At 46.9% G+C, this 22,366-nt stretch overlaps 1 protein-coding gene across 3 annotated transcripts; it reads left to right on the top strand.

The window, feature by feature from the left end:
• The first annotated feature begins 213 nt into the window (after positions 1-213).
• METTL17 (methyltransferase like 17) lies at positions 214-7,146 on the top strand. 3 transcript variants are annotated; one of them, XM_040969429.1, is made up of 14 exons: positions 214-306; positions 431-584; positions 683-817; positions 1,521-1,602; positions 1,784-1,865; positions 2,149-2,222; positions 2,700-2,794; positions 4,062-4,132; positions 4,336-4,443; positions 4,715-4,783; positions 5,823-5,873; positions 6,105-6,197; positions 6,425-6,609; positions 6,726-7,146. In XM_040969429.1, the coding sequence occupies exons 1-14, from the start codon at positions 226-228 to the stop codon at positions 6,802-6,804; spliced, it is 1,359 nt and encodes a 452-aa protein (XP_040825363.1). In that variant the 5' UTR covers positions 214-225; the 3' UTR covers positions 6,805-7,146. The 3 variants fall into 3 exon arrangements, with proteins under 3 accessions (XP_040825363.1, XP_040825362.1, XP_040825365.1); XM_040969428.1 differs by having other exon boundaries at positions 6,699-7,146; XM_040969431.1 differs by lacking the exon at positions 431-584 and having other exon boundaries at positions 222-306; positions 6,699-7,146.
• The last annotated feature ends 15,220 nt before the right edge of the window (positions 7,147-22,366 follow it).

The following is a 22,366-nucleotide window of genomic DNA, read 5'->3' as shown; positions in this document are numbered from 1 at the left end:
GCCCCACCCCTTAGCGATACTCAACAGGCCTTCTAAGTCCCGCCCTCGCCCGGCTTCCGCCGCGAGGAATTTACATACTGAGTTTCTATTGGTCGTTAGTAATCACTCCTTCTTCTCATTGGTTGATCATGTTTCGAGCGACATTCCGAAGGAGGACTGACGCGACGGGCTGTAGCTGAGGGTCAACGGGAGTCTCGTTTCCGTTTCCGGTTCGTCTGTCAAGCCATGGTGACTGCGTGGGGACCGAGGTGGCTAAGGATGTTATCCAGATGGCGCCGCGGCGTTCGAGTAGCACCGCAGTCCCGGGTCAGTCCCTGCGATCTCTGCTCTCGGGGAACCTCTGGGCCTCTAGACACGACTGCGCTCCGAGAAGGAGCCGCGCCCGCCTCGACCTCCGCCTGGCAGCCACACGTTCTCTGTCTGCCCGCAGGCGCTGGGCGCCCTGGTCCGCGGCGTGACTCGGGTGGATAACCGGGATGATTTCCTGGGGAAGAGGCCGCACCGTCGCCACCCCGGCGTGCTCCGGCTGCCGTGCGTGCGGCCGCCCCCGGCGCTGGCCGACGCCGCCCAGCTGCTGCTGCTCAGTGGGTACCGGCGGGATTGGGGTGGGGGGTGGCGCCTGGGCAGGGGCAGCCCAGCCGTGCACACCTTCTGATTCCGCTTTTCCACTTCGGGCACCTAGAGAACGCTGTGCCCGGTATGGAGAAGCAGGTGCAGACCCTGACCAATTACCTGTGGAGCCGACACGTGCCTGTGGAAGCTGAGGAGTTACAGAGACGAGCTGCGGGTCTGGAGAGGTTGTTCTTGGAAACGCCAGGTAGGCTGGGAGACAGGTCAGGTCGGATTGGAATAGTGGGCAGGGAAGTGCGAGGAATAATGGTACAGGCGCTCACAGGGATGCTGTGGCTTTGACTGCCAACAATCTACTGGAAGGTGGATTGCTCCAGACTTTGCTGCTCTTGGGGCTTGGGTAAAAAAGCATCGCAGGTCAATGTAGGGTCCCTCCCAAACACACAAGTCCACTGGGTTAGGAACTTCTATATTTTAATAATGCAAAATGAAATCTGTATAGTTCTCTGTCCCTTGCCAAATACCTCTGGGACAGAATGTACATGATGAGTGATATTCACAACAGACTTCTGATGCATCTTGTGTCTCCCTGTGTCTTTTCTCACTGTGTCTGGCTCGGAGTGGGCCCCGTGTTTGCAAGTTCACCTCTTGATGAACGCAGTAGGACTTTGATGTTCAAATTGCTTTCCTACCTATAGGCACATGGGGCATCCCAGTCTTCAGATTTGGGGAAGTGAGGGAATCCACCAAGTAATTGCCCTCCCCTCTATATCTTTATCAGTTCCCCCTTGAAGAACATGTGTTGGGTGAAGTGGAATGTGCTGCTGTTGGAGACAAATGCTGTCATACACACACTGGGGGAGGGAGAACTGGGTGGGCGGGACGTTCAAATATTGGTTCTGATCTCTGTTTCCTTAGGTCCTCACTTCCAGTCCTTGTTCTCACCCCAGACTTATCCCAGACTGAAGAAAAACTTCGCGGAGCAGTGCTACATGCCCTGCGCAAAACTACCTACCATTGGCAAGAACTGAGGTAAGGAACAGGGCTAGAAAACATGCAAAAGAAAGGTTAGACTTGAAAGGGAGAGCTGGAGAGTACAATTACATGATCAATGTAGTGTTTGAAAAACCATTCTCTACTGGGAAGTGAACAGCTGAGCTGGAGGAAGCCTTTCCTCCAGGGGTCAGCAGTTGTGTCTCTGATTTTCATGCAGCTACGATGAAGGACTGAGCCTGGTGTACATGGCAGCAAGACTGGATGGTGGCTTTGCAGCGGTCTCCAGGGCATTCCATGAGGTGAAAGATCACTTCTAGCATCCGCCCTCTTACCCGACATCTCCCTTGTAGGTTCAGAAAGTAGTCTTGTAGCAATGCCTAGGTGTGTCTATTCTCTAAAGGGATTCTATAGCCCAAGAAAGAATTAAACCTGCTATTTTAGAGGCTTCTTATTAAGGGTTTATGTTGAATATCGAAGTCTATTCACATCCCTCTTCCTCTGTCATAGTCCCTTAATTATATTTACTAAGGAACTAGATGGGTGTCCTCTTACCCTACTGCGGGATGGTGTTTGTTTCTTCAGATCCAGACTCGAGTCCCAGAGTTCCAGCCCCGAACCTTGATGGACTTTGGCTCAGGTGCTGGTTCTGTCACCTGGTAAGTAACTTGCTTCAGCCCCTGATCTTCTCAAGTCTACCTCTAGACAGTCATACTTGCAACCAGGATAGTATCAGGAGATTGGAAATGGGAATCCACAGTGTTTCTTCCTTCAGGTTAGACAAGGCACGAGAAGATATATGGACTGGGGCCAGGACTGTTAAATGAAAACACATCCATGTTTGTGAACTTTAAGGCAAAGGGATAGTAGCATAGGGTGTAAGTTTTTATGTGTCAGTCAGAGTTGTTTGCTTTATTTTTAAGCCAATTTTTTAAAGGAAGTATAAATAATAAGAAAATAACATTGCTTGAACAAAAAAAAATTGAAAACAAAAAATAACATTGGTAATCTTCTAATTTTTTATCATTTTTCCCAACTATTTTAAACATAAACCTGTTTTCCCAGGGGTGCTGTTGGTAATGGGTATATATATCTGCTGTAGATGGGAATTGGTGATTTCTATGTTGCTGTCTTAGGGCTGCTCACAGTGCTTGGGGCCAAAGCCTTCATGAATATATGTGTGTGGACAAATCAGCTGCCATGTTGGACCTGGCAGAAAAGTTACTGAAAGGTGAGGACAAACGGTTTGTTTTTGTTTTTAAAGGTGTTTTTTGTTTTCTTTTGTTTTGTTTTGGTGGAGAGGCAAACTTATAGAGAGAAGCAGAGGCAGAGAAAAATCTTCTATCTGCTGGTTCATTCCCCAAGGCCACAACAGCCAGAGCTGAGCCAATCTGAAGCCAGGAGCAACTTCTGGGTCTCCCACACTGGTACAGGGTCCAAAGGCTTTGGGCCATCTTCTTCTACTTTTCCCAGGCTACAAGTAGGAAAACTTGATGGAAAGTGAAGCGGCCAGGACATGAACCGCCCGTATGGGATCCCAGCACTTGGAGGTAGAGGATTAGATAGTCAAACCTGTAAATCTGGCCCAAGGACAATCTTTTTGTTTTTAATATATTTTCATTTTGAATTTGGAATTGTGAGGTACAATTTTGTGTAGGCTAGGAATTCCCCTCCAAACTCCCACCCCTGACAGATTTTTCCCATTTTGTTACAGCAGTGTAGTCCTTCATAAGAAATCATAATTCAGTCAGTCTCTAATTTAAGTGTACCCCGACATTGTTGGTACAGACAATGTCAGACAGTCAAGCATCCCATTGTCTACACATGCCAAGGACAATCTTTAAGACTGAAGTACTTCAGGGCCCGGTGGTGTGGCCTAGCCCGGTGGCGTGGCCTAGCGGCTAAAGTCCTCACCTTGAACACGCTGGGATCCCATATGGGCACCGGTTCTAATCCCGGCAGCTCCACTTCCCATCCAGCTCCCTGCTTGCGGCCTGGGAAAGCAGTCGAGGACGGCCCAAAGCTTTGGGACCCTGCACCCATGTGGGAAACCTGGAAGAGGTTTCCGGATCCTGGCTTTGGATCGGCATAGCATCGGCCGTTGCACTCACTTGGGGAATGAATCATCGGACGGAAGATCTTCCTCTCTGTGTATCTGACTTTGCAATAAATAAATAAATAAATCTTATTTAAAAAAAAAAAAAGACTGAAGTACTTCTAACACAGAGGAGTACTAGAAAAAGTGTTTTGTTGGGAACTGGAAGAGAGGACCAAAAGTAAAGATAAATCTGTTTTCTCTTCCAATTTCATGGTCAAGCAGCGTTAGAAGCCTTTCCTGTTCTCTGTATGGGTTGGGTAAAGTTTTTTCATATTCCATCTCATTCTCATCTAATGTTTTTCTTTATTCCTGAGGCCATATTTGCTACCTGGATGTCTTCAGTTTACACCTGCTACTATGACCTTGATATGCATTCAGTTGTCACCTCTCTTCTCCACAGGTGGTTCAGAATCCGGAGAGTCTTACGTTCCAGGTGTATTTTTCAGACAATTTCTACCTGTATCACCTAAGGCAAGTAGTAATGTTTATAATAAATATTCTTTGTGTGGAATATGGCACATAGGAAAGTGTGGCCTCAGGTCTGCAATCCAGCATTGAGTGATGGAAGATTTTAAAAAAAAAAAAACATCAAGGAAACTTAGCGGATAGGACTTTGTCACCCTCCTGGTTTAGAGAAATGTCAGGTCTTTCATGTCTCTCATCTTGGTTCACAGGTGCAGTTTGATGTGGTCGTATCTGCTTTTTCCCTAAGCGAACTGCCCAGCAAGGCAGAACGCACAGAGACAGTTCAAACTTTATGGCGAAAGACAAATCGTTTTCTGGTGAGTTGAGATCCCTCCTAAAGCAGCTTCGTGGATTTCACACCTTACTTTCTCTTGTGAGTTTCACGTTTTTCCTACTTCATGATCGTCGTTTTTGAATAGTGGTCTCGTTGGAACTCTTTATCCTCTTTGGATCTCTACCTCCCATCTTACATATGATGCCTGTCTCCCTTTAGGATTCCCATTCTACCTGTGAATGTTCTTACAGAGTTGCTAACATTTATGCTTTTATGTAATTTGGGAGTCCTGCTTGTTTTCCCCTTGTGAACAGGTATTGGTGGAGAATGGAACGAAAGCAGGACACAGCCTTCTCATGGACGCCCGGGACCTAGTCCTTAAAGTGAGGATCCTTCTTCCTTCTCCCCCTACTGCTCTGTTACCACTCTTACTCTCTTGAAAAGCATTTCTGTCATATGCTGGTAAGGGAGACAGACTCTCAGGAAACAAGGCGTATAATACTCAATATATATCAGGTACGTGTGGTATATACCTATCTCTTGTAGAAGAGTGGTCAGCAAGTAAGGGCCTGTGTCTGACATCTAGGTAGGTCACCACCTGTTTTTCTATGAGTTGTACTTATTATTATTTTTAATGATTTATTTATTTTTATTGCAAAATAAAATAACAGAGAGGCGGAGAAACACAGAGGAAAATCTTCTGTCCAATAGTTCACTCCCCAAGCAGCCACAATAGCTGGAGCTGAGCCAATCTGAAGCCAGGAGCTTCCTCTGGGTCTCCCAAGTGGATGCAGGGTCCCAAAGCTTTGGGCCGTCCTCGACTGCATTCCCAGGCCACAGGCAGGGAGCTGGATGGGAAGCAGGGCTGCTGGGATTGGAACCAGTGCCCATATAGGATTCCCCGTGCATTCAAGGCAAGGACTTTAACCACTATCCTATTGTGCCAGGCCCTGAGCTGTGCTTATTACTCAGGTTCTTTTTCTCTGTGAATGCTTTCACACTCCAAGAGTCAGTAGTTGAGACAGAGTTAGATTTTTGCCTACTCCCTGGCCCCTTTAATTAATTAATAAGTTTGTTAATCCCTGATCTAGAGCATTGCTGAGCCAAGAATCTTATCTCTTTGGGAAGGTTGAAGCCAGTGAAAGATCATATATTTAATTGCCTTGGAGTGGGATTTTCTTGAGAGTAGAGGCTGCTGACAAGGGAGAGACCACTCTTTGTGCCAAATTCCTGCCTTTCTCCTGCTGCAAAGAGTTCTTTGTTGGAATATTAGAGATGTGGGCAGCTTAACCCAAAGCACATAGTTAATCGTTATTAGAATTGAATGTTAAAGGAGTCCTTAATTTACTGAGTTCAGAGATTGAGTTATCAAAATGGGCCCCACAGACATGGCTTTATTTCTCTGGTTTCATATGATTTCAGGGGAAAGAAAAGTCACCTTTGGACCCCCGGCCTGGTTTTGTCTTTGCCCCAGTAAGTATTGCTTCTGCCTGTCCCTACGCACAGATCTAACCTCCAGTGTGGCCAGGAAGAGTGAGAGGGCAAAGTCAAGCTGCCTTCCACTGTCCCTGCCCAATTTCTACGTAGTCAGTCCCTTCCTCTTCTCCCCTCGGCTGCTTTAGTCCCTTCTGGCTAGCTTTTCTTGGCTTTCATCCTTAGTTTTTCAGTTATATGCTGCATGACAATGTCTTTGTCTGTTCACAGTGTCCCCATGAACTTCCCTGTCCCCAGTCAACAGCTTCTAGGCCCCTGGCCTGTAGCTTCTCCCAAGGCTACCACCCCATCCCCTTCAGCTGGGTAAGTACTCAGGAAATACTGCAGCAGGGAGAAGGTCACCTAGAGATGCAAGAATCTATGCAAGAAAAAGAATCAGAGAAGGGAGGAGTTGGAGAACTAAAAGAATGACCTATAGCTTTTAAGACCTCTGTGTGTATGATTCGTAGAGAGAACTAAGGCCTACAGTAATTGGATATGTGCCTAAGAAGGTTTTTCCTGCATCTGATCCCTTCATATCCTTATATTAGAATAAGAAGCTGAAGGAAGAAAAGTTCTCTATGGTGATCCTTGCCAGGGGATCCCCAGAGGAGGCTGATCGCTGGCCCCGTATCACTCAGCCTGTCCTCAAACGTCCTCGCCATGTGCATTGTCACCTGTGCTGTTCAGATGGGCACATGCAGCATGCCGTGATCACAGCTCGTCAGCATGGCAGGTATGAGGGTAGGGTACGGGGAGTACAGCCAAAATAGTAGGACATGACAAGAAAGCACAGCCCTCATTGACATCTCTTCTGTTCCACAGAGACCTGTATCGATGTGCCCGGGTCAGCTCCTGGGGAGACCTTTTGCCTGTGATCACGCCTTCTGAGTTTCCTCCATCTTCTGCTCAGGATCCCCCTGATAGTTGACAGGACTGTTGGTATACGTCTTGCCATAACCAGCACCATCTTGGATGTAATCGTCATGTTTGGCCACTCTATGAACTCCTACACAAAAGAGGAGTGATGTCACAAACAAACCTATTAAGTTGTCCTCTTGGGCAGTCCATGCTGCCTGGTTTGTCTTGGAATGCAGCTGAGTTATTCCCTATTTCTTGATGAGAAACAGACCTCTTGTAATTGGCACAGAACCCCCGTTGCCTAATATACAAGCCCCCTCCGTTTAGTTCTAGGTGTGGAGATCCAGTAGTATGCAGCTGACTTTGGCCATACATCTCTACATAAGTTATTCTTCAATAAAATACATACTTTGTAATCCTGGGTTTGACTTCCGCTTTTTTCCCCATCTTTTGGCACTTTCCACCTAGTTCTCTTACACTGAGTTTAGTTGACATAATTGGCAAACAGCCAGGCGATCAAAGAGATGAATAAAGGAAAAGGCCTTTCGGTGGGATCTGAGTTGGCCATTTGCCTCTGTGTCAGGCAGGGTGACCCATGTATGTTATGTGTGGCCCTCTACATGTGTACAAGGATGCCCAGAAAATAAAATGCTGTCCCTCCTGTTGATTGACTATTGTTGGATGCTCTTTGGGTCACTGCCATCATGCAACTAGTGATAAAAGCAAGTAAAGAAATTAGAAGAAAATATTACAACTAGAAAGACATATATGTGTCTCTCTACCTCCCTGTTGGCATTGAATCTGACTGAGGAAATGAGGAATTTTAAGCTAAAAGCTGTGGCCCATCATCTCATAAAGGTTAGAAGAAATGGAAAAGGATGTAGGTACAAGCTTTCCTGTAAGCCAGAGTGGGATGCCTCCATGGGAGGAAAGAAGTGATAAGGTTATAGAAATAGAAGAGGAGGGCCTGTCATGGTAGTCTACCAGCAAAGTCCTCACCTTGAATGTGCTGGGATCACATATTGGCACAGGTATGTGTACTGGATGCTCAGCTTCCCATCCAGCTTCCTGCTTGTGGCCTGGGGAAGCAGTTGAGAATAGCCCAAAGCCTTGGGATCCTACGTCCACGTCCAGTGGGAGACTTTGAAGGAGCTCTTGGCTCCTGGCTTTGGATTGGCTCAGCTCCAAACATTGTAGCTACTTGTGAAGTGAACCAGTGGATGGAAGATCTTCCTCTCTGTCTCTCCTCCTCTCCATATATCTGACTTTCCAATAAAAATAAATCTTAAAAAAGAAAAGAAATAGAAGTGGAAGCTTCTGTTGGAGCCTTGTCATGTTGGCCAGCCATATTTACAGAAGACAAAAAGCCCAACACATCTTAACACTAGGGGGACTGGCTTTTTTGTAGTACAGTAAGTTAAACACATGCTTGTCATGCCAAGATCCCATAACTGCCAGTGTTATTCCTGGGCTGCTCTGCTTTCAATCCAGCCCCCTGCTAACGCACCTGAGAAAACAACAAATGACCCAAGCACTTGGGAGGTCTGGATGGAGTTGCATGCTCCTGGCTTCACCCTGACCCAGTCTTGATTTTTTTGACCATTTGAGGAGTGGTAGATGGAAGTCCTCTTGTCTCTCTGCCTTTCAAATAAATAAATCTTTGAACAAAAATCTGCAAGTATATTGCTGCTGAACTTGAAGCAGCAAAAATCTTCAAGCAGTTGCTAAGAAGTCTTAGCTACTTGATAGTGAAGTTAACATACTTGGACAGCATTTGCACATGGCACTCCAAATTGAAGGAAATTGTTCTCCCATTGTCTGTATTTTACGTATGAAGGGGCCTGGCCCAATGAGGGAGATCTAAGCAGGAAAGACTGAGGAGGAAACTCAAGGCATCCTACGGGAACTAGGACTGCCAAAGGCTGGTTATACCCAGGAGTTTTGAAGGCAAGGCCATTTTCATTTGACTGAAAAACGTTGCTGCAGAGTGCCCTCTCGCTTCAGTCTGACTCACTGCGCTGTCAGGGAGGTAAATGTGATCAACTGTGACATCAGTAAGGCAAAGGTAAAAGGTAAATACTATCAAAAAGGAAAACAAAGAGAATATGAGAGTAACCAGAAAACAGCTACAACCCCTAGCTCAGCTCTTCTAGGTGACAAGATAGGTAAAATAATGGGTGTCAAGTGTACTTAGAATCCACGGCAACCTGGAACATATTCTGGGACCCAGCGTGGTCACTGACGGAGAATGCTGAAGCAACTACTGCTACTAATGAGTCACACACACGCACACACACACTGCATAGTGCCAATTTTTCTACTTCACAGAAAGCATTTTAAGAATGGCCATACTATTCCAAAGCATTACACAAGTTTCTGTGGAAGACTTCCACGTGATGTTTAAATCAATAAAAGCTATGTTAGGCCAAGAAGCTCAATGTGACCTGTTGATCTTCCTACCACTGGGCAGGTGGCACCTTAGAGATAGTACAAGTTACCTACCAGGTACAGAGACAGGAGAAATGAAAGGATCAGAGCTGGGATTTCACATCCAGCTCACAGTATTTTTAATAATACTATGGTAAAAACAACAACAACAACAACAAAAATACTTGACGGGACAGGAGAATAATCATTGAAGTCCCTTGAAGTGACTTACTTGATAACTGCCACAGCGCTTGACAGTGATAAACTTTACCATTACACTGCATGGTGAAGAATAGAGATGTTCATAGGACCGTTGGGTTATTGACAGAGCTTCACTCACCCTTTAGCTCAGTGCCACCACTCGTATCAAGTGATTAAGAAGGGGGCTTCGGGCCGGCAGGATAGTGTAGTGGTTGGGGTCCCGTGTGGGCACCAGTTCTGGTCCCGGTGGCTCCGCTTCCCATCCAGCTCCCTGCCGGTGGTCTGGGAGGGCAGTCGAGGACGGCCAGAGACTTTGGGACCCTGCACCCGTGTGGGAGACCTGGAGGAGGCTCCTGGCTTTGGATCAGCTCAGCAACGGCCATTGCGGCTGCTTGGGGAGTGAACCATCGGACAGAGGATCTTCCTCTCTGTCTCTCCTCTGCACATGTGCCTCTCCAATAAAAATAACTAAATAAATCTTTTTTCAAAAAGGGAGAGGTGCTTTGTGAGACTGAAATGTACTCAGCAGGAAACATTTGAAAAAAAAAAAAAAGCAAGATTTTAACAGAACAGGCACAGATTTTTTAAAAAAGATTTATGTATTTTTATTGGAAAGTCAGATTTACAGAGAGAAGGAGATGAGAGAGAAAGCACTTCCATTCACTGGTTCACTCCCCAAGTGACAACAGCTGGCGTTGAGCCAATCCAAAGCCAGAAACCAGGAGCTTCTTCCAGGTCTCCCACACAAGTGCAGGGTCCCAGGGCTTTGGGTCGTCCTCGACTGCTTTCCTAGGCCACAGCAGGGTGCTGGATGGGAAGTGGAGCATCCAGGACACAAACCGGTGTGGGATCCCAGAGTGTGCAAGGGGAGGACTTTAGCTACTAGGCTACCACATCAGGCCCCAGGCACAGGTTTTGGACATTCCTCTACCTAGGGTGCCAATGCAATCAGATGTTATCAATACAACAAAGGATGTAAGACCCAGGCCCTTTGGCAAGAACAAAAACAGAAAATACCTTTGCTTTTTTGGGGCAGCTCTGGAAAAGAGTTGAAACTCTACACCTTAGAGCAACAGTTCTTAGTGACATACGATGCCTTTTTATAGGTAGAGCCATTAACCAGGACTTTACCAGACCTAGTGCTCACTGGCCTGCCTATAAAGGAGTAAATAGATAGACTGTTTCACTTGCCTCACTCTGATTAAATATATGACATGTATATTTGTGGCAATACAGTATTCAAACGCTTATTAACACCTGAGTTGAAGATGTTGGATCTGGTCATTCACAAAATCACCTTGTCACCTCAGGTGACTGCCCTTGTGCCTACATGTCTGCAAATGTTCGGTATGTAGATAGATTCTGCAGGGGAAACCCAAGTACCAGGAGCCAGCCACTTGACACCACATGGTTTGAAGCAGGAGAAAACCAAAGCATCCAGTGGACAGAACTATGGTGCTATGGTTGGGAATAACATAGGGACCACAGCTCCTGACCATCTGCACTGGTAAGTGGGCAGCATCCTGGGGCCTTGCTTCGTGGGTGGCACAATCGAGACCATCCAGGCCTGCTGAGGTCTTGGTCACACCTTCAAGTGGGCAGCACAAGCATTGCCCACCCATTTCCTAACTGGTTAAGGAATGCCACCCAACTGGGGAATATCTTACCTCTAGGCTCCTGCCCAGCGAGGAGGGGTCAGCAAATGCTTAAAATCCCAAGACCCTTCCTCCAGCCTTTGGTGTCTCTCGCTCCCTCCCCCTTTTGAAAGCCACCTTCTGGCTTTCTCTCAGGAGGTGCTTTCCCCTTCCCTCTCTCTTCCCTGCTCACCTGGTCCCTTCGCAAATACACTTTTCTCTCTGCAACAGATTCCCGACTTTTTATTTCTATATTAAGCTGAAGAAAGAACCCACCGGGCTTTTCTGGTAACACAACGACACATAGAATTAAGCGGCCCACGCTAGAAAAGCCTCTGTAGACCCTGAGAGTGGCAACAGATACAGGGAGCAAAAAACAACTTGAATGTATGCCATGTGCCATCCCATACAAATACAAGCTGTCCCAGAAAACAGGAGGGCAGAAGCCTTGACAAACTTCTGAATCCTGTCGCAAGTCCAAGATGCAGAACTAGCTCTTTGGGTACACAAGCAGACCCAAGCATGCTGGAATAAGAATATTGCAAAAGGAACAGGATATCCCTGAAATGCAATGACTTGCTGAGATCTACAACTCTGTAGTATGTTTATGCCTCCCCCTCTGCCCTTGACCTACAAATAGGTTCAGACCCACTGTCCAACATATGCAAGACTGGAAACTTGATTACTTTGGCCCCTCTCTGAACAGCAAAGACACAAACACCCCTTCACCTTAATCTATGTAAGACACTGCTACAAGCCTCATACAGGCAGGTTTTGGTTTGGTTTGGTTTGGTTTGGTTTGGTTTGGTTTGGTTTGGTTTGGTTTGGTTTGGTTTTTTTGTGGATAATACCATTGTTTCCACACTAATATCATTTTTTTCTCTGTATCTGGGGTCAGGGGAGAAACAAAGGAAAAAACTCCACCCAACCTCCCACCATCCCAGGCCCCCCGATGAGAGGCACGCTCTGAGGGTCCTGCTCAAACAGTTGTGATAGTTCAATAGTTCTGAATTGCTGCCAATATCACCGTTCCTATCACAATTAAACCTATTCAGAATCCACAGGCTGACATAGTCTCTTCATGGTTGGGGTTCTGAGAGCAACAGTTCAGTTGGAGGGATCACCAAAGAAACTTCGTCTGATATGATCCCAAACCTGATTCTTGTGTGAGTTTGCCAGTACAGGGTCTGGCACAGTCAGTTGCCCCAATCAGCTTATGCACATGCTGGTCATTGCAATTGCTGGGTCAGTTCTGTTTCCAGCCCTGTCTTCCACTTTAACCAATGAGTGTTGCAGTCCAGCCCGATCCTGCCCACTTCATACTCGGTCCTTACATAAACCAGTGGGAGCTGCAGCCTAGTTGGGGTGACTCCCCATAACCCCCACCAGGCCTACCCCCTATCCTGGTTCCCATGCATGTCAGTATGTACCGCAGGCTTGTTCAGTCTGTCCCACATCCCATTTATCTCTGCTACTTGCCAATGGGCATTGAAGCTTAGTTCAACCCAACCAACCTACTATCCAGCCCACACACATACTGGCTGGTGCCTTTCTGTCTGCCACCCCCGGCCCTGTCCTGGTTTTCGTGCTCTCCAGTGAAGTGGTTACCCATGAGGGAGGTGCCCACTATCTCCCTACTAGGCCACTCCCACTCCCACATTATGCACTCTCCAGGTGGTTCTGGCATTTAACTTGACAGAATTAGCCCCCAGGAAATAGGGGGCTCCTCCCTCTTGGGTTACCACTCCCACAGGAGAGCACAAAAACTAGGACAGGGGCTGGGGTGGCTAGACAGAGAGGCACTCAACAACATCCGTGAGGGCTGGATAGTTGAGCCCCTTTACCCATCGACATGTACGAGAGCCAAAAGGGGTGTGGGACAGACTGGACTACTGCTACACATACTGGCAAACCAGGGTAGGGGGCAGACCTGGTGGAGGTTATTATGGGTTGCTCTAACCAGACTGCAGCTCCCACTGATTTAGGTGAGGACCGAGTATGTGCTGGGCAGAACCAGGCTGGACTGCAACACCCATTGGTTCCAGTGGAAGTCGGGGCTGAAAACAGAACCAACCCAGTGATTGCAACCACCAGCTGATCGGGGCAATGGACTGTGATGGGCTCTGTGCTTGCTAGAACACACAAGAATCTGGTCTGGGAATACCTCAAAGTTTCTTTGGAGATCTCCCCAATCGAAATGCTGGACTCAGAACCCTAACCAAGAAAAGACAGAACACGGAAAAAGTCAATCAACCATCTCAGCTATATGTTGGCAGCCAAATACTGGGCAAATGGAGACTCTATGAGAGACTGTGTCAATCAGTGGATTCTTCAACGACCTCATCATGCTTGGAGTGGCGAGATTGGCAGCGATTCATAACTGGTGAACTATCAAAACCTCCTGAGCAAGTATCTCAGAGCATGCCCTACATCCGGGACTTGGGGTGAGTGGGAAACTGGGTGGGATTTCTCCCTTAATATCCCCCTTTACCTCAGATACATGAAGGAAATAATATGGAAATAATAGTGTTACCCACTTTCCTATAGCCCTTGAACCTTTCTACCCTAATTAACTATGTAAAGATTGTCAAAAATACAATAAAAAAAATTAGCCCCCAGTGCCAGCTTCTGCCATCTGATGCTGCAGCAAAGCCCAACCAATCCTCACCCACTCTAATTTTTGCTTGCACCAGTCGGAACAGTCAGCCCAACCCGGCCCTTCCCTAATCTAGCTCACATGAGGCCCACAGGTGTTGTAGCCCTGCCTGGTCTGGTCTGCCCCCATCCCAACTCATGCTCTACACTGGGAGTAGTTGTCCAGCAGGGGAGCCCACATTCCTCTGCCGACTTTGCCTCCTCCACCTCCTCCTCTCCCTCTCCCCTCCCCTCCCCCCCCGCCAGTTCTCACATGTGCTGTTTGGGCACTGCAATCACATATGGTATGGTTCACCTCATCTTGACATTCCTTAATGTGCTCTGGTATGTGTTGCGACCAAAGCTGGCCTGACCCACACTCTATGCTGGTGCTCAGATTCACCAGCAGTTGATGTGAACGGGTTCAGCCTGGTCTATCCCCTCACCTATGCCATATGTATAATGGTGGGTATCCTCCTCTGGCCTGGTCTGGGTTGTTCCTTATCGTGGTTTTTGCACTCACCTGTAGGGACTATGTTCCGACAGAGGAGTTTCCCAAACTCCTCCTTCAGAACCTCTTTCTATGCCAGGTCTTGAGCATACTGGTGGTTCCATGGGCCAGCCCTCATTGCTGGCCTTCAATCCATTCCAATTCTTGGTGTTGGATGTTACACCCAGTCAAGGCTTATCCATGCTCACACACGGCTCAGTAGGGGCAGAGACCCAGCCTAATCTGTCCTACATCTATCCAGGTTCTCCAGAGCGCCAGATGGTGAAGGTGTCTAGCCCAGCTTGGTGTGCCCAGCCTCAGTCCACATTTGTGCCAAGGGAGATTGCAGCCATATCCAGACCAGAATGCAGCCCCCACTCCAGCCCCCATACCCTCCCATGGGAATCCCAACCCAGCAGGGGTGTACTCTCACAGCTCCCCAACCAAGTCTATTCCTAGCCCTAGGTCACGTGTGTGCCAGTGGTTGCTCTGACCCAGTTGGCTTAGCCCCTCACCTGTCTTAGACTTTACTTTCGGTGCTATGGCATACTGTCCCTGCCTCATGCAGAACAGTTGTTGTAAGAATCTAGGCCAGAATGACATGTGCTCCAGCCTGATTTCTGTTCTTCCTTTGAGTTGAGGTTTGGTTGGCCCTGCCCAGTCCACCCCCTTCCAGTTGCAGCTCGGCCCACCCCACATCCTATTTAGGATGCACCTTCGGGTGGTGCTGCCTTGACCTGCCCAGGTTGCCTTCAGTTCCTTTATGTGTAAGTGATGGCAGGTGCCATGGTCATTCCTAGCTTAGCCCATCGCCATCCCAGCTTGCAAGATAACCTACAGGACTTGTATTTCCACAGGGTTGGGCCCACACTTCTCCCACAGAGTCTACCCCCAGACCAAGTTCTCTCACATGCTGATTAGTGTCTTGACCCTGCCAAATGTGACCAGTCCACTATTTCACCACCCAGTTAGGTAATGGTACCTAGACATGCCAGACAGGCCCCCATCCATAGCTTTGCTATGGACTGGTGTGTGGCAGTCAGTGATGCTTTATGCTAACAGCCCATCTCAGGATTCCTCAATTGGGCTGGAGAATCAGTCTGGCCCAAATAGATCTTATGGATACTCCCCTCCAAACTGTCAGGTCTCAAACCCCATGCTTGCCAGAAAGTTTCAAGGCCCTGTTACTGGAAATCACCCAGAATTCATCTCTCACCTACACTAAAACTGGCCTTATTCATGGGTGTCCCTAGGCAGCAATTACATATCCTAAAAACCCCCAGAGCTCGCCTCCGGGTGGCCAACAGGCAGAGCCTGGCACCACTTGGTGCACTGGCCACCCAAAGCCAAAGACTCGGTCCCTGCCTTCCAGCAGTGGTTTTGGCTTGAGTCCCCAGCATTAGGTCCGGCCCAGCAGGGGCATCCCCCACAGCTGCCACACTGTGGGGAGCTGCAGCCACCCCCAAACCCAAGGCCCGAACCCATACAGGCATTTCGCAGCAAAAGCAAGCATTAAACTGCCACTATCAGGGCCTTAAAAAGCCAAATATAGCATCTAGGTCCCCTCATCAGTGTCTGAGGCACCCATTTTACAGGACATCGCTATCCAAGATTGGGCCTAAATATGGGATGTGTCCTGGCACTCTTACCTGCCATTTAATCCCCAGGCAGCGGGGTTGATGGAAAAGTATCTATTAAAGCAACAAATTAGAATCCTATTGGGTAAGCCCACTTGGGCCAGCTGACCTGAAGTCATTAGCAAAGCCTTAATCAATGCCAAAGCCCTCATGGACAGATGCCTGCCCTGCGAAGAGCTCCAGCCCAGCCTCAAAATAGCACTCACTCATGTACAATCCACACCTCCACATGTGTATTTGCTAGAGACCAGCTCCAGCAGAGTTCAGAGCTCGGGAAGGGTGCATGAATCAGCAGGAAAAAAAAGACAAGTAGAGATGTGGACCCCTACGGCATGATGCTCATAAAGGACCGTTCAAACAAGCTGCCTTGTTTATTTATTTAGAAATCATCATAAACTTAAAAAAAAATTATTTATATTTATTGTAACATATGATATATAGAGAGAGATACAATATTGATATATATGGAGAAGAAGAGAGACAGAAAGGAAGATCTTTTGTCTGATGATTCACTCCCCAAGTGATCACGATGGCTGGAGCTGCACCGATCTGAAGTCAGGAACCAGGAGCTCTTCCATGTCTGCCACACGGGTGCAAGGTCCCAAGCCTTTGGGCCGTCCTCAACTGTTTTCCCAGGACACAAGCAGGGAGCTGGATGGGAAGCAGAGCTGCTGGGATTAGAACCAATGTCCATATGAGATCTTGGTACATTCAAGGCGAGGACTTTAGCCGCTAGGCCACTATGCTGGACCCCATCACAAGCTTTCACGCAACATCAATTATTTCATTTTTTACGTCAATAGTTACAAAAATACAAAAACAATTATTAAAAAATTATTATTATTTTACTTCAAATAAAATAAGCCAGGGGGCCCGGTGCGGTGGCGCAGTGGTTAAGGTCCTCGCCTTGCACGCCCGGGATCCCTTATGGACGCCGGTTCTAATCCCAGCAGCCCCACTTCCTATCCAGCCCCCTGCCTGTAGCCCGGGAAAGCAGTCGAGGACAGCCCAAAGCTTTGGGACCCTGCACCCGTGTGGGATACCTGGAAGAGGTTCCTGGCTTCGGATCAGTATAGTTTCAGCCGTTGCGCTCACTTGGGGAGTGAATCATCGGACGGAAGATCTTCCTCTCTGTCTCTCCTCTCTGTATATCTGCCTTTCCAATAAAAATAAAATAAATCTTTTAAAAAAAATAAAAAATAAAACAAGCCAGGAACTCCACAGTTGACAGCATTGGTAGTTATGTAGTGACAGGTGGTTTACTTATATCTAGAATCAATTTTCACTAAAGCTAAACTAGTACTACTTAAAATGTTAAGAACATAGAATTTGAAAGAAAGCTTATAACTGAAAGGAATTTATAAAGGCATATATCATAGATATCATAGATTCTTTATTAAATCTTATAATCAACCATATACTGATTACCATCACCTTCATCTAGTACTGATTCAATTGGTTTTTATTCTTTTGTTAAAGGGCAGTGAAGAGGATCATGGCAACTCCAACTTTCTTTTTTTTTTTTAAAGATTTATTTTTATTATTTTTTCATTGGAAAGGCGGATATACAGAGAGGAGAGACAGAGAGGAAGATCTTCCGTCCGATGATTCACTCCCCAAGTGAGCGCAACAGCCAGAGTTTAGCTGATCAGGAGCCTCTTCCGGGTCTCCCACGCAGGTGCACGGTCCCAAAGCTTTGGGCTGCCCTCGACTGCTTTCCGGGAGCTGGAAGGGAAGCGGGGCTGCCGGGATTAGAACCGGCACCCATATGGGATCCCGGGCGTGCAAGGCGAGGACCTTAACCACTGCGCCACCGCGCCGGGCCCGGCAACTCCAACTTTCTATGGACAGAGGGCCTTCACAAGAAAATTTTTTTATCTTTTTAAACTATTTTCTTTCCCTAAATGTAAGTACAGTATAAAGTAGAAATTTCAAACCATTTTCCTCTAAGGTCTCACAACATTTGTCTCATGTACTTCCTAATTTACATCGTGGGAAGTGAAATGCATCATTTCGTGTGTTGTTAACAGTTCAAAGCTACACGGTAAACATCTCTTTGTATCTGCATGATTGCCATCTGTCCCAAAATATCAAGCCATTTCTTATGGAGAACATTATGCATCTTGGAGTAAGTTCCAGGTGAAAAGTGGGCACATAATAAGACATTTGGGAACAATATAGGCTCAATTGTGCTATTGTTTGCTTTTAACTGTGTGTCATTGTCTTAAGCTGCTAAAAACCCTTTTACCATAACACGATTGATAAAATCAGTTTCCAGTTACAGAAATCATTTCACATTTGCAGAAAAACAATAACACTCTCAGGAAAATTCTGTGAAATATCAAAGAGGTGATCGAGTTTCCTTCTAATGGGGTGAGGCAGCAATGAGGTGATTAGAGAGACATTCTGCCGGGCCTTGCCTCGCAGCCAGAAACTCCTGGCTGGGAGGAGTCTTGTTTGTTACACCCTGTGCGTCTGTCCTAACTGCATGACTTCCCACATGTATTATACTTCATGCATTGGCCCACAAACACCAAACATTGTGGTTTTTTGGTTTTGTTTTGTTTTTCAAAGATTTATTTTATTTCTATTGGAAAGTCAGATATACAGAGAGGAGAAGAGACAGAGAGGAAGATCTTCTGTCTGATGATCCACTCCCCAAGTGAGCACAACCATCCGAAGCCAGATTCCAGGAACTTCTTTCCAGGTCTCCCATATGGGTGCAGAGTCCCAAGGCTTTGGGCCGTACTCGACTTTTCCCAGGACACAAGCAGGAAGCTGGATGGGAAGTGGAGCTGCTGGGACTAGAACCAGTAGCCATATGGGATCCCAGTGTGTCCAAGGCGAGGACTTTAGCCGCTAGGCCACGCCGCCAGGCTCAAACATTGTGTTTTGAACACTCTAGAGGCCATGCCTCGAAAGGAGATAACTGAGAAAGGATTCCAATAATGTGTTATCCCAAGGAGGATCTGCTATGTCTTGATACAGAGTGAGGAGTCTCCAGGATGTCTAAACAGTATCTGTGGATCCTGTTAGACTCTGAACTAGTGGTAACAGCTTATGCCCTAAATGGGCTGGAGGAAATACCTCTAGGCACTAAAATCTGTCTCTTGGTCTGGCGCACTATTTCACCATTAGTTTTAGAACTTCCTAATGGACCTTGTGCCGTTGGCCAATGTGTGATATCTTCCACTGAATTAGCCACCGGCAGTTGCTGATGTGTGTTATCTAACAGGATTCCACCAGCCTCATCTTTTTAGATGGTGCAAATTCACTATTTATGAATCATACTAAACGTTTGGATGTTTTTCCTGGGATCCACCTCAGACACCTATGCTTTCTTGCATTGGGCTCATAGCACAGCTCCACTCAAATTCACAGTGCTTCTGTTTGCAGGGGATGAGGTCAGCTTGAGCCGTCAGGTTCTTCTGGATTTCCCTAGTGAGTATCACCTCTACAAGGAAATGGTTGGGAGGGTGTAGATAAGTTCATAGCAGAGCCACAACAGGTGGCTAATTAGTACCACATGTATAAAAAAACCTTGAGACAACTTCATGGGCTATTAATAATACCTTGATTCAGCAGAATCATGGTTTCTTTTGTTCATGGAGTGCAGCTGAGCAAGCCACCTGGTCATATGCATCAACCAAAAAACTAAAGCAGGGAAACATTTGAATTTATATGAAATGAATTCATCTGGATGGTCCCCCAGCTATTGGAACTTAAGCCAACTGACTAAGCTGCTGGCAACAAGCTAAACACACTTATTTTCCTGCAATGATACACAACCTAGAGAAAACCATATAACATTATTAAAAAAAAAAAAAAAAAAGCAGTGACTGGCTTGATACCAATGACAAAGGAGGTCAGGTACCTATTGGAAGGCACCCTGTGAGACGCAGTGGTTATGAAGAACTGAGCTGTGGCCCTTGTTGCCTCCTGGATGGCTGGGCCATTGAATCTTGGGGTTTGCTCTCCTGGACCCAGGATCACATCCTTTCATCACTTCCTACATCTGAAAATTTGCCTCAGCTTTATGCCCGTGGGTTGGGACAATTTTCAAGTGAAATGAACATCCAGCTTCCATTTTTGTTTGCTCAATAGGTTTAGATGTTTTTCCATAGGAAGCTCTCACGATTACAAAACAAGCTCTAAATTATAGGCTATTCTCATGATCAGATCACCAAAATGCAAAAAACAAAGACTGCTCCAAAACAATATAGTCATGAACATGGTCCTGGCAATCCAAGAGAGAATGTGCACTGTTTAAAAAAAAAAAAAAAAAGTATTGCTGGGCCCAGCATGATGGTTCAATGGCTAAATCCTCACCTTTCAAGTGCCAGGATCCCATATGGAGTGTTGGTTTTTATCTCAGCTGCCCCACTTCCCATCCAGCTCCCTGTTTGTAGCCTGGGAAAGCAGTGGAGGATATGGCCCAACGTCTTGGGACTCTGAGCCCATGTGGGAGACCCTACAGAAGCTCCTGGCTTCAGATTCACTCAGCTCCAGTCACTGTGGCTGTTGAGAGTGTGAACCCAAGGATGGAAGATCTTTCTCTATGTCTCTCCTTCTCTTTACAAAGATATCTGTCTTTCCAATAAAATAAATAAATAAAATTTTTGAAAAAGTAAAGCTACATCTGTACCCCTACTTGTTCCCCCAGCACTGCAACCCTAATATCCCACACAAAAGATCAAATGAATGCCACATCTGAGCCTGCCCCTTCTTCAGGGAACCTTTGTAGCATGCAGCTTGAGTTGTGGCAAAGATTGCCTACTGTGTGCAAAATTCTTTTCAGTCTTTTCTCATGCATGTTTTTCTTACATTGTTGCAGTGAACTGCGCCTACGACAGATAGTCTCACAGTGCACCGCATGCAATGTCCATGCCCTCCTCTCAGGTTCAGGAAGCCTTGTGGAGCGGGTGAGTTGGGGCGGGGAGAGTATGAGTTGGTTTCAAAAGGTGAAGTGCAGATACACTGTTTGACATAATAATCAGGGTCATCCTGGACATGACCATTTTGGTCAACTCCTGAAACTCCCGCATACAGACAGGGATGCTCTCCCAAACAAACCTATTAATTTCGGCTATGGGGCAATATTTGCTGCCCCAGAATTGGCCTGGAATGCAGCTGACGTCTTTGCTACTTGCTCAAGGAGCAGATCCCTTGCAGCTTGAAGCAGATTCACCTTCAGCTGGGCAGGATATAAATTCATTCCCTTCAGCCACAGGTGCCAAGCCATTGGTGAGCCACCCTTGATTACGCTTCTGTACGTAAGTTTCCTCTCAGTAAACTGCACCTTCTGCAGTCCTGTGCTTGCCTGTCAGTTTATTCAGTCTTCCTGCACTGGCGGCCAGTTCTCTTACACCAGGTTGACTTAGTACAGATGGGTCATCAATGTTTTCTTCTCTCACACCTGCCAAGGTTGAAGATGCCTGTTATCCAGGACAGGACTCCTGGCACTCCCACGGGCCTGTGCATTTACCTGAGGTTTTGATAATAAAATTTTATTGGGCTAACACGGATGGTTCAATGGGGTAATCCTCCATCTGCAGGACTGGCATCCCATATGGGCACAGTTCTAGTCCTGGCTGCTCCACTTCCCACCCAGCTCCCTGCTTATAGACTGGGAAAGCAGAGAATGACTCAAGTCATTGCGCCTCTTGCATCCACATGGGAAACCCAGAAGAAGCTCCTGGCTTTGAATCAGTCCAGCTCTGACCACTGCGGTCACTCGGGTAGCAAACCAGCAGATAAAAGATATCTCTCTCTGTCTCTCCTGCTTTCTGAAAATCTACCTTTCAAATTAAAAAAAAAAAAATCTTAGAACAATAATAATAAAATAGAAGGGTCCACTGATCTGGCCTGTCTTAAAGCAAGGAAAACCCCAGGATTTTCATTGTCAAGCTTCCTACACAGCTCTCAAGCTCAGCCTCTCCTGGGGGAACACTGGGCTCTACCAGCAATCGGGACTTGCCCAGGTAGATAAGCTGAGGTCCCGGGGAAGGCTGCCCCCAGCTCTCTGAGAACTGGCTCAACAGGTCTCAGGGTTGTCACACAGGCCACCTGAACCAGCAGCTGCTTGGCTCCCACTCGCTATCTGGCTTGCTCACTCGCTTGCTCTCTTTTTTTTTTTTCCTGTCTCCTTCCTATCTTTCCGAGAGTCCTTTGGCTGCCCTGGGATTGCCTCTTATATTCTCAAGAACTGACGCCCTTCAGGACCAGATCTTTTCCGCCACCCTCCCTAGATCTCCAGGTAGAATCCATCCACTTACTTGATTCACTTCCCTTTCCCCACTAACCTTGCTGTTTTAGAGCAAGAGCAACTTTCTTTGTGTTAAGACAGAGTGCACTTGTCCCACAGTTCACATCAAGAAACAGACAACATGGGGCTGATGCTGTGGTGCACGGAGTTAGGCTGTCCTTGAGACACAGGCACCCCATGTTAGAGTGTTAGCTTGAGCCTCAGCTACTCCACTTCTGATTCAACTCACTGCTAATGTGCCTGGGAAGCAGCAGATAACGGTTCAAGAACTTGAGTCTCTGCCATCCACATGGGAAACTTGGATGGAGATCCTGGTTCCTGGCTTCAGCCTGGCCCAACCCCAG

The sequence above is a fragment of the Ochotona curzoniae genome, unplaced genomic scaffold, assembly GCF_017591425.1.
Source record: "Ochotona curzoniae isolate NIBS_2020 unplaced genomic scaffold, NIBS_Ocur_1.0 scaffold_4701, whole genome shotgun sequence".
NCBI lineage: Eukaryota > Metazoa > Chordata > Mammalia > Lagomorpha > Ochotonidae > Ochotona > Ochotona curzoniae.
The sequence above is the reverse complement of the archived record's forward strand: the minus strand, read 5'-3'. Positions and strand labels throughout refer to the sequence as shown.

Bases quoted from the DNA above. Each gene is read 5' to 3' on its own strand.
- METTL17 (XM_040969428.1), top strand. From the start codon at position 226: ATGGTGACTGCGTGGGGACCGAGGTGGCTAAGGATGTTATCCAGATGG. The intron at 818-1,520 runs GTAGGCTGGGAG...TTCTCACCCCAG, and splicing joins GTTGTTCTTGGAAACGCCAG to ACTTATCCCAGACTGAAGAA. The intron at 4,784-5,822 runs GTGAGGATCCTT...ATATGATTTCAG, and splicing joins CCCGGGACCTAGTCCTTAAA to GGGAAAGAAAAGTCACCTTT.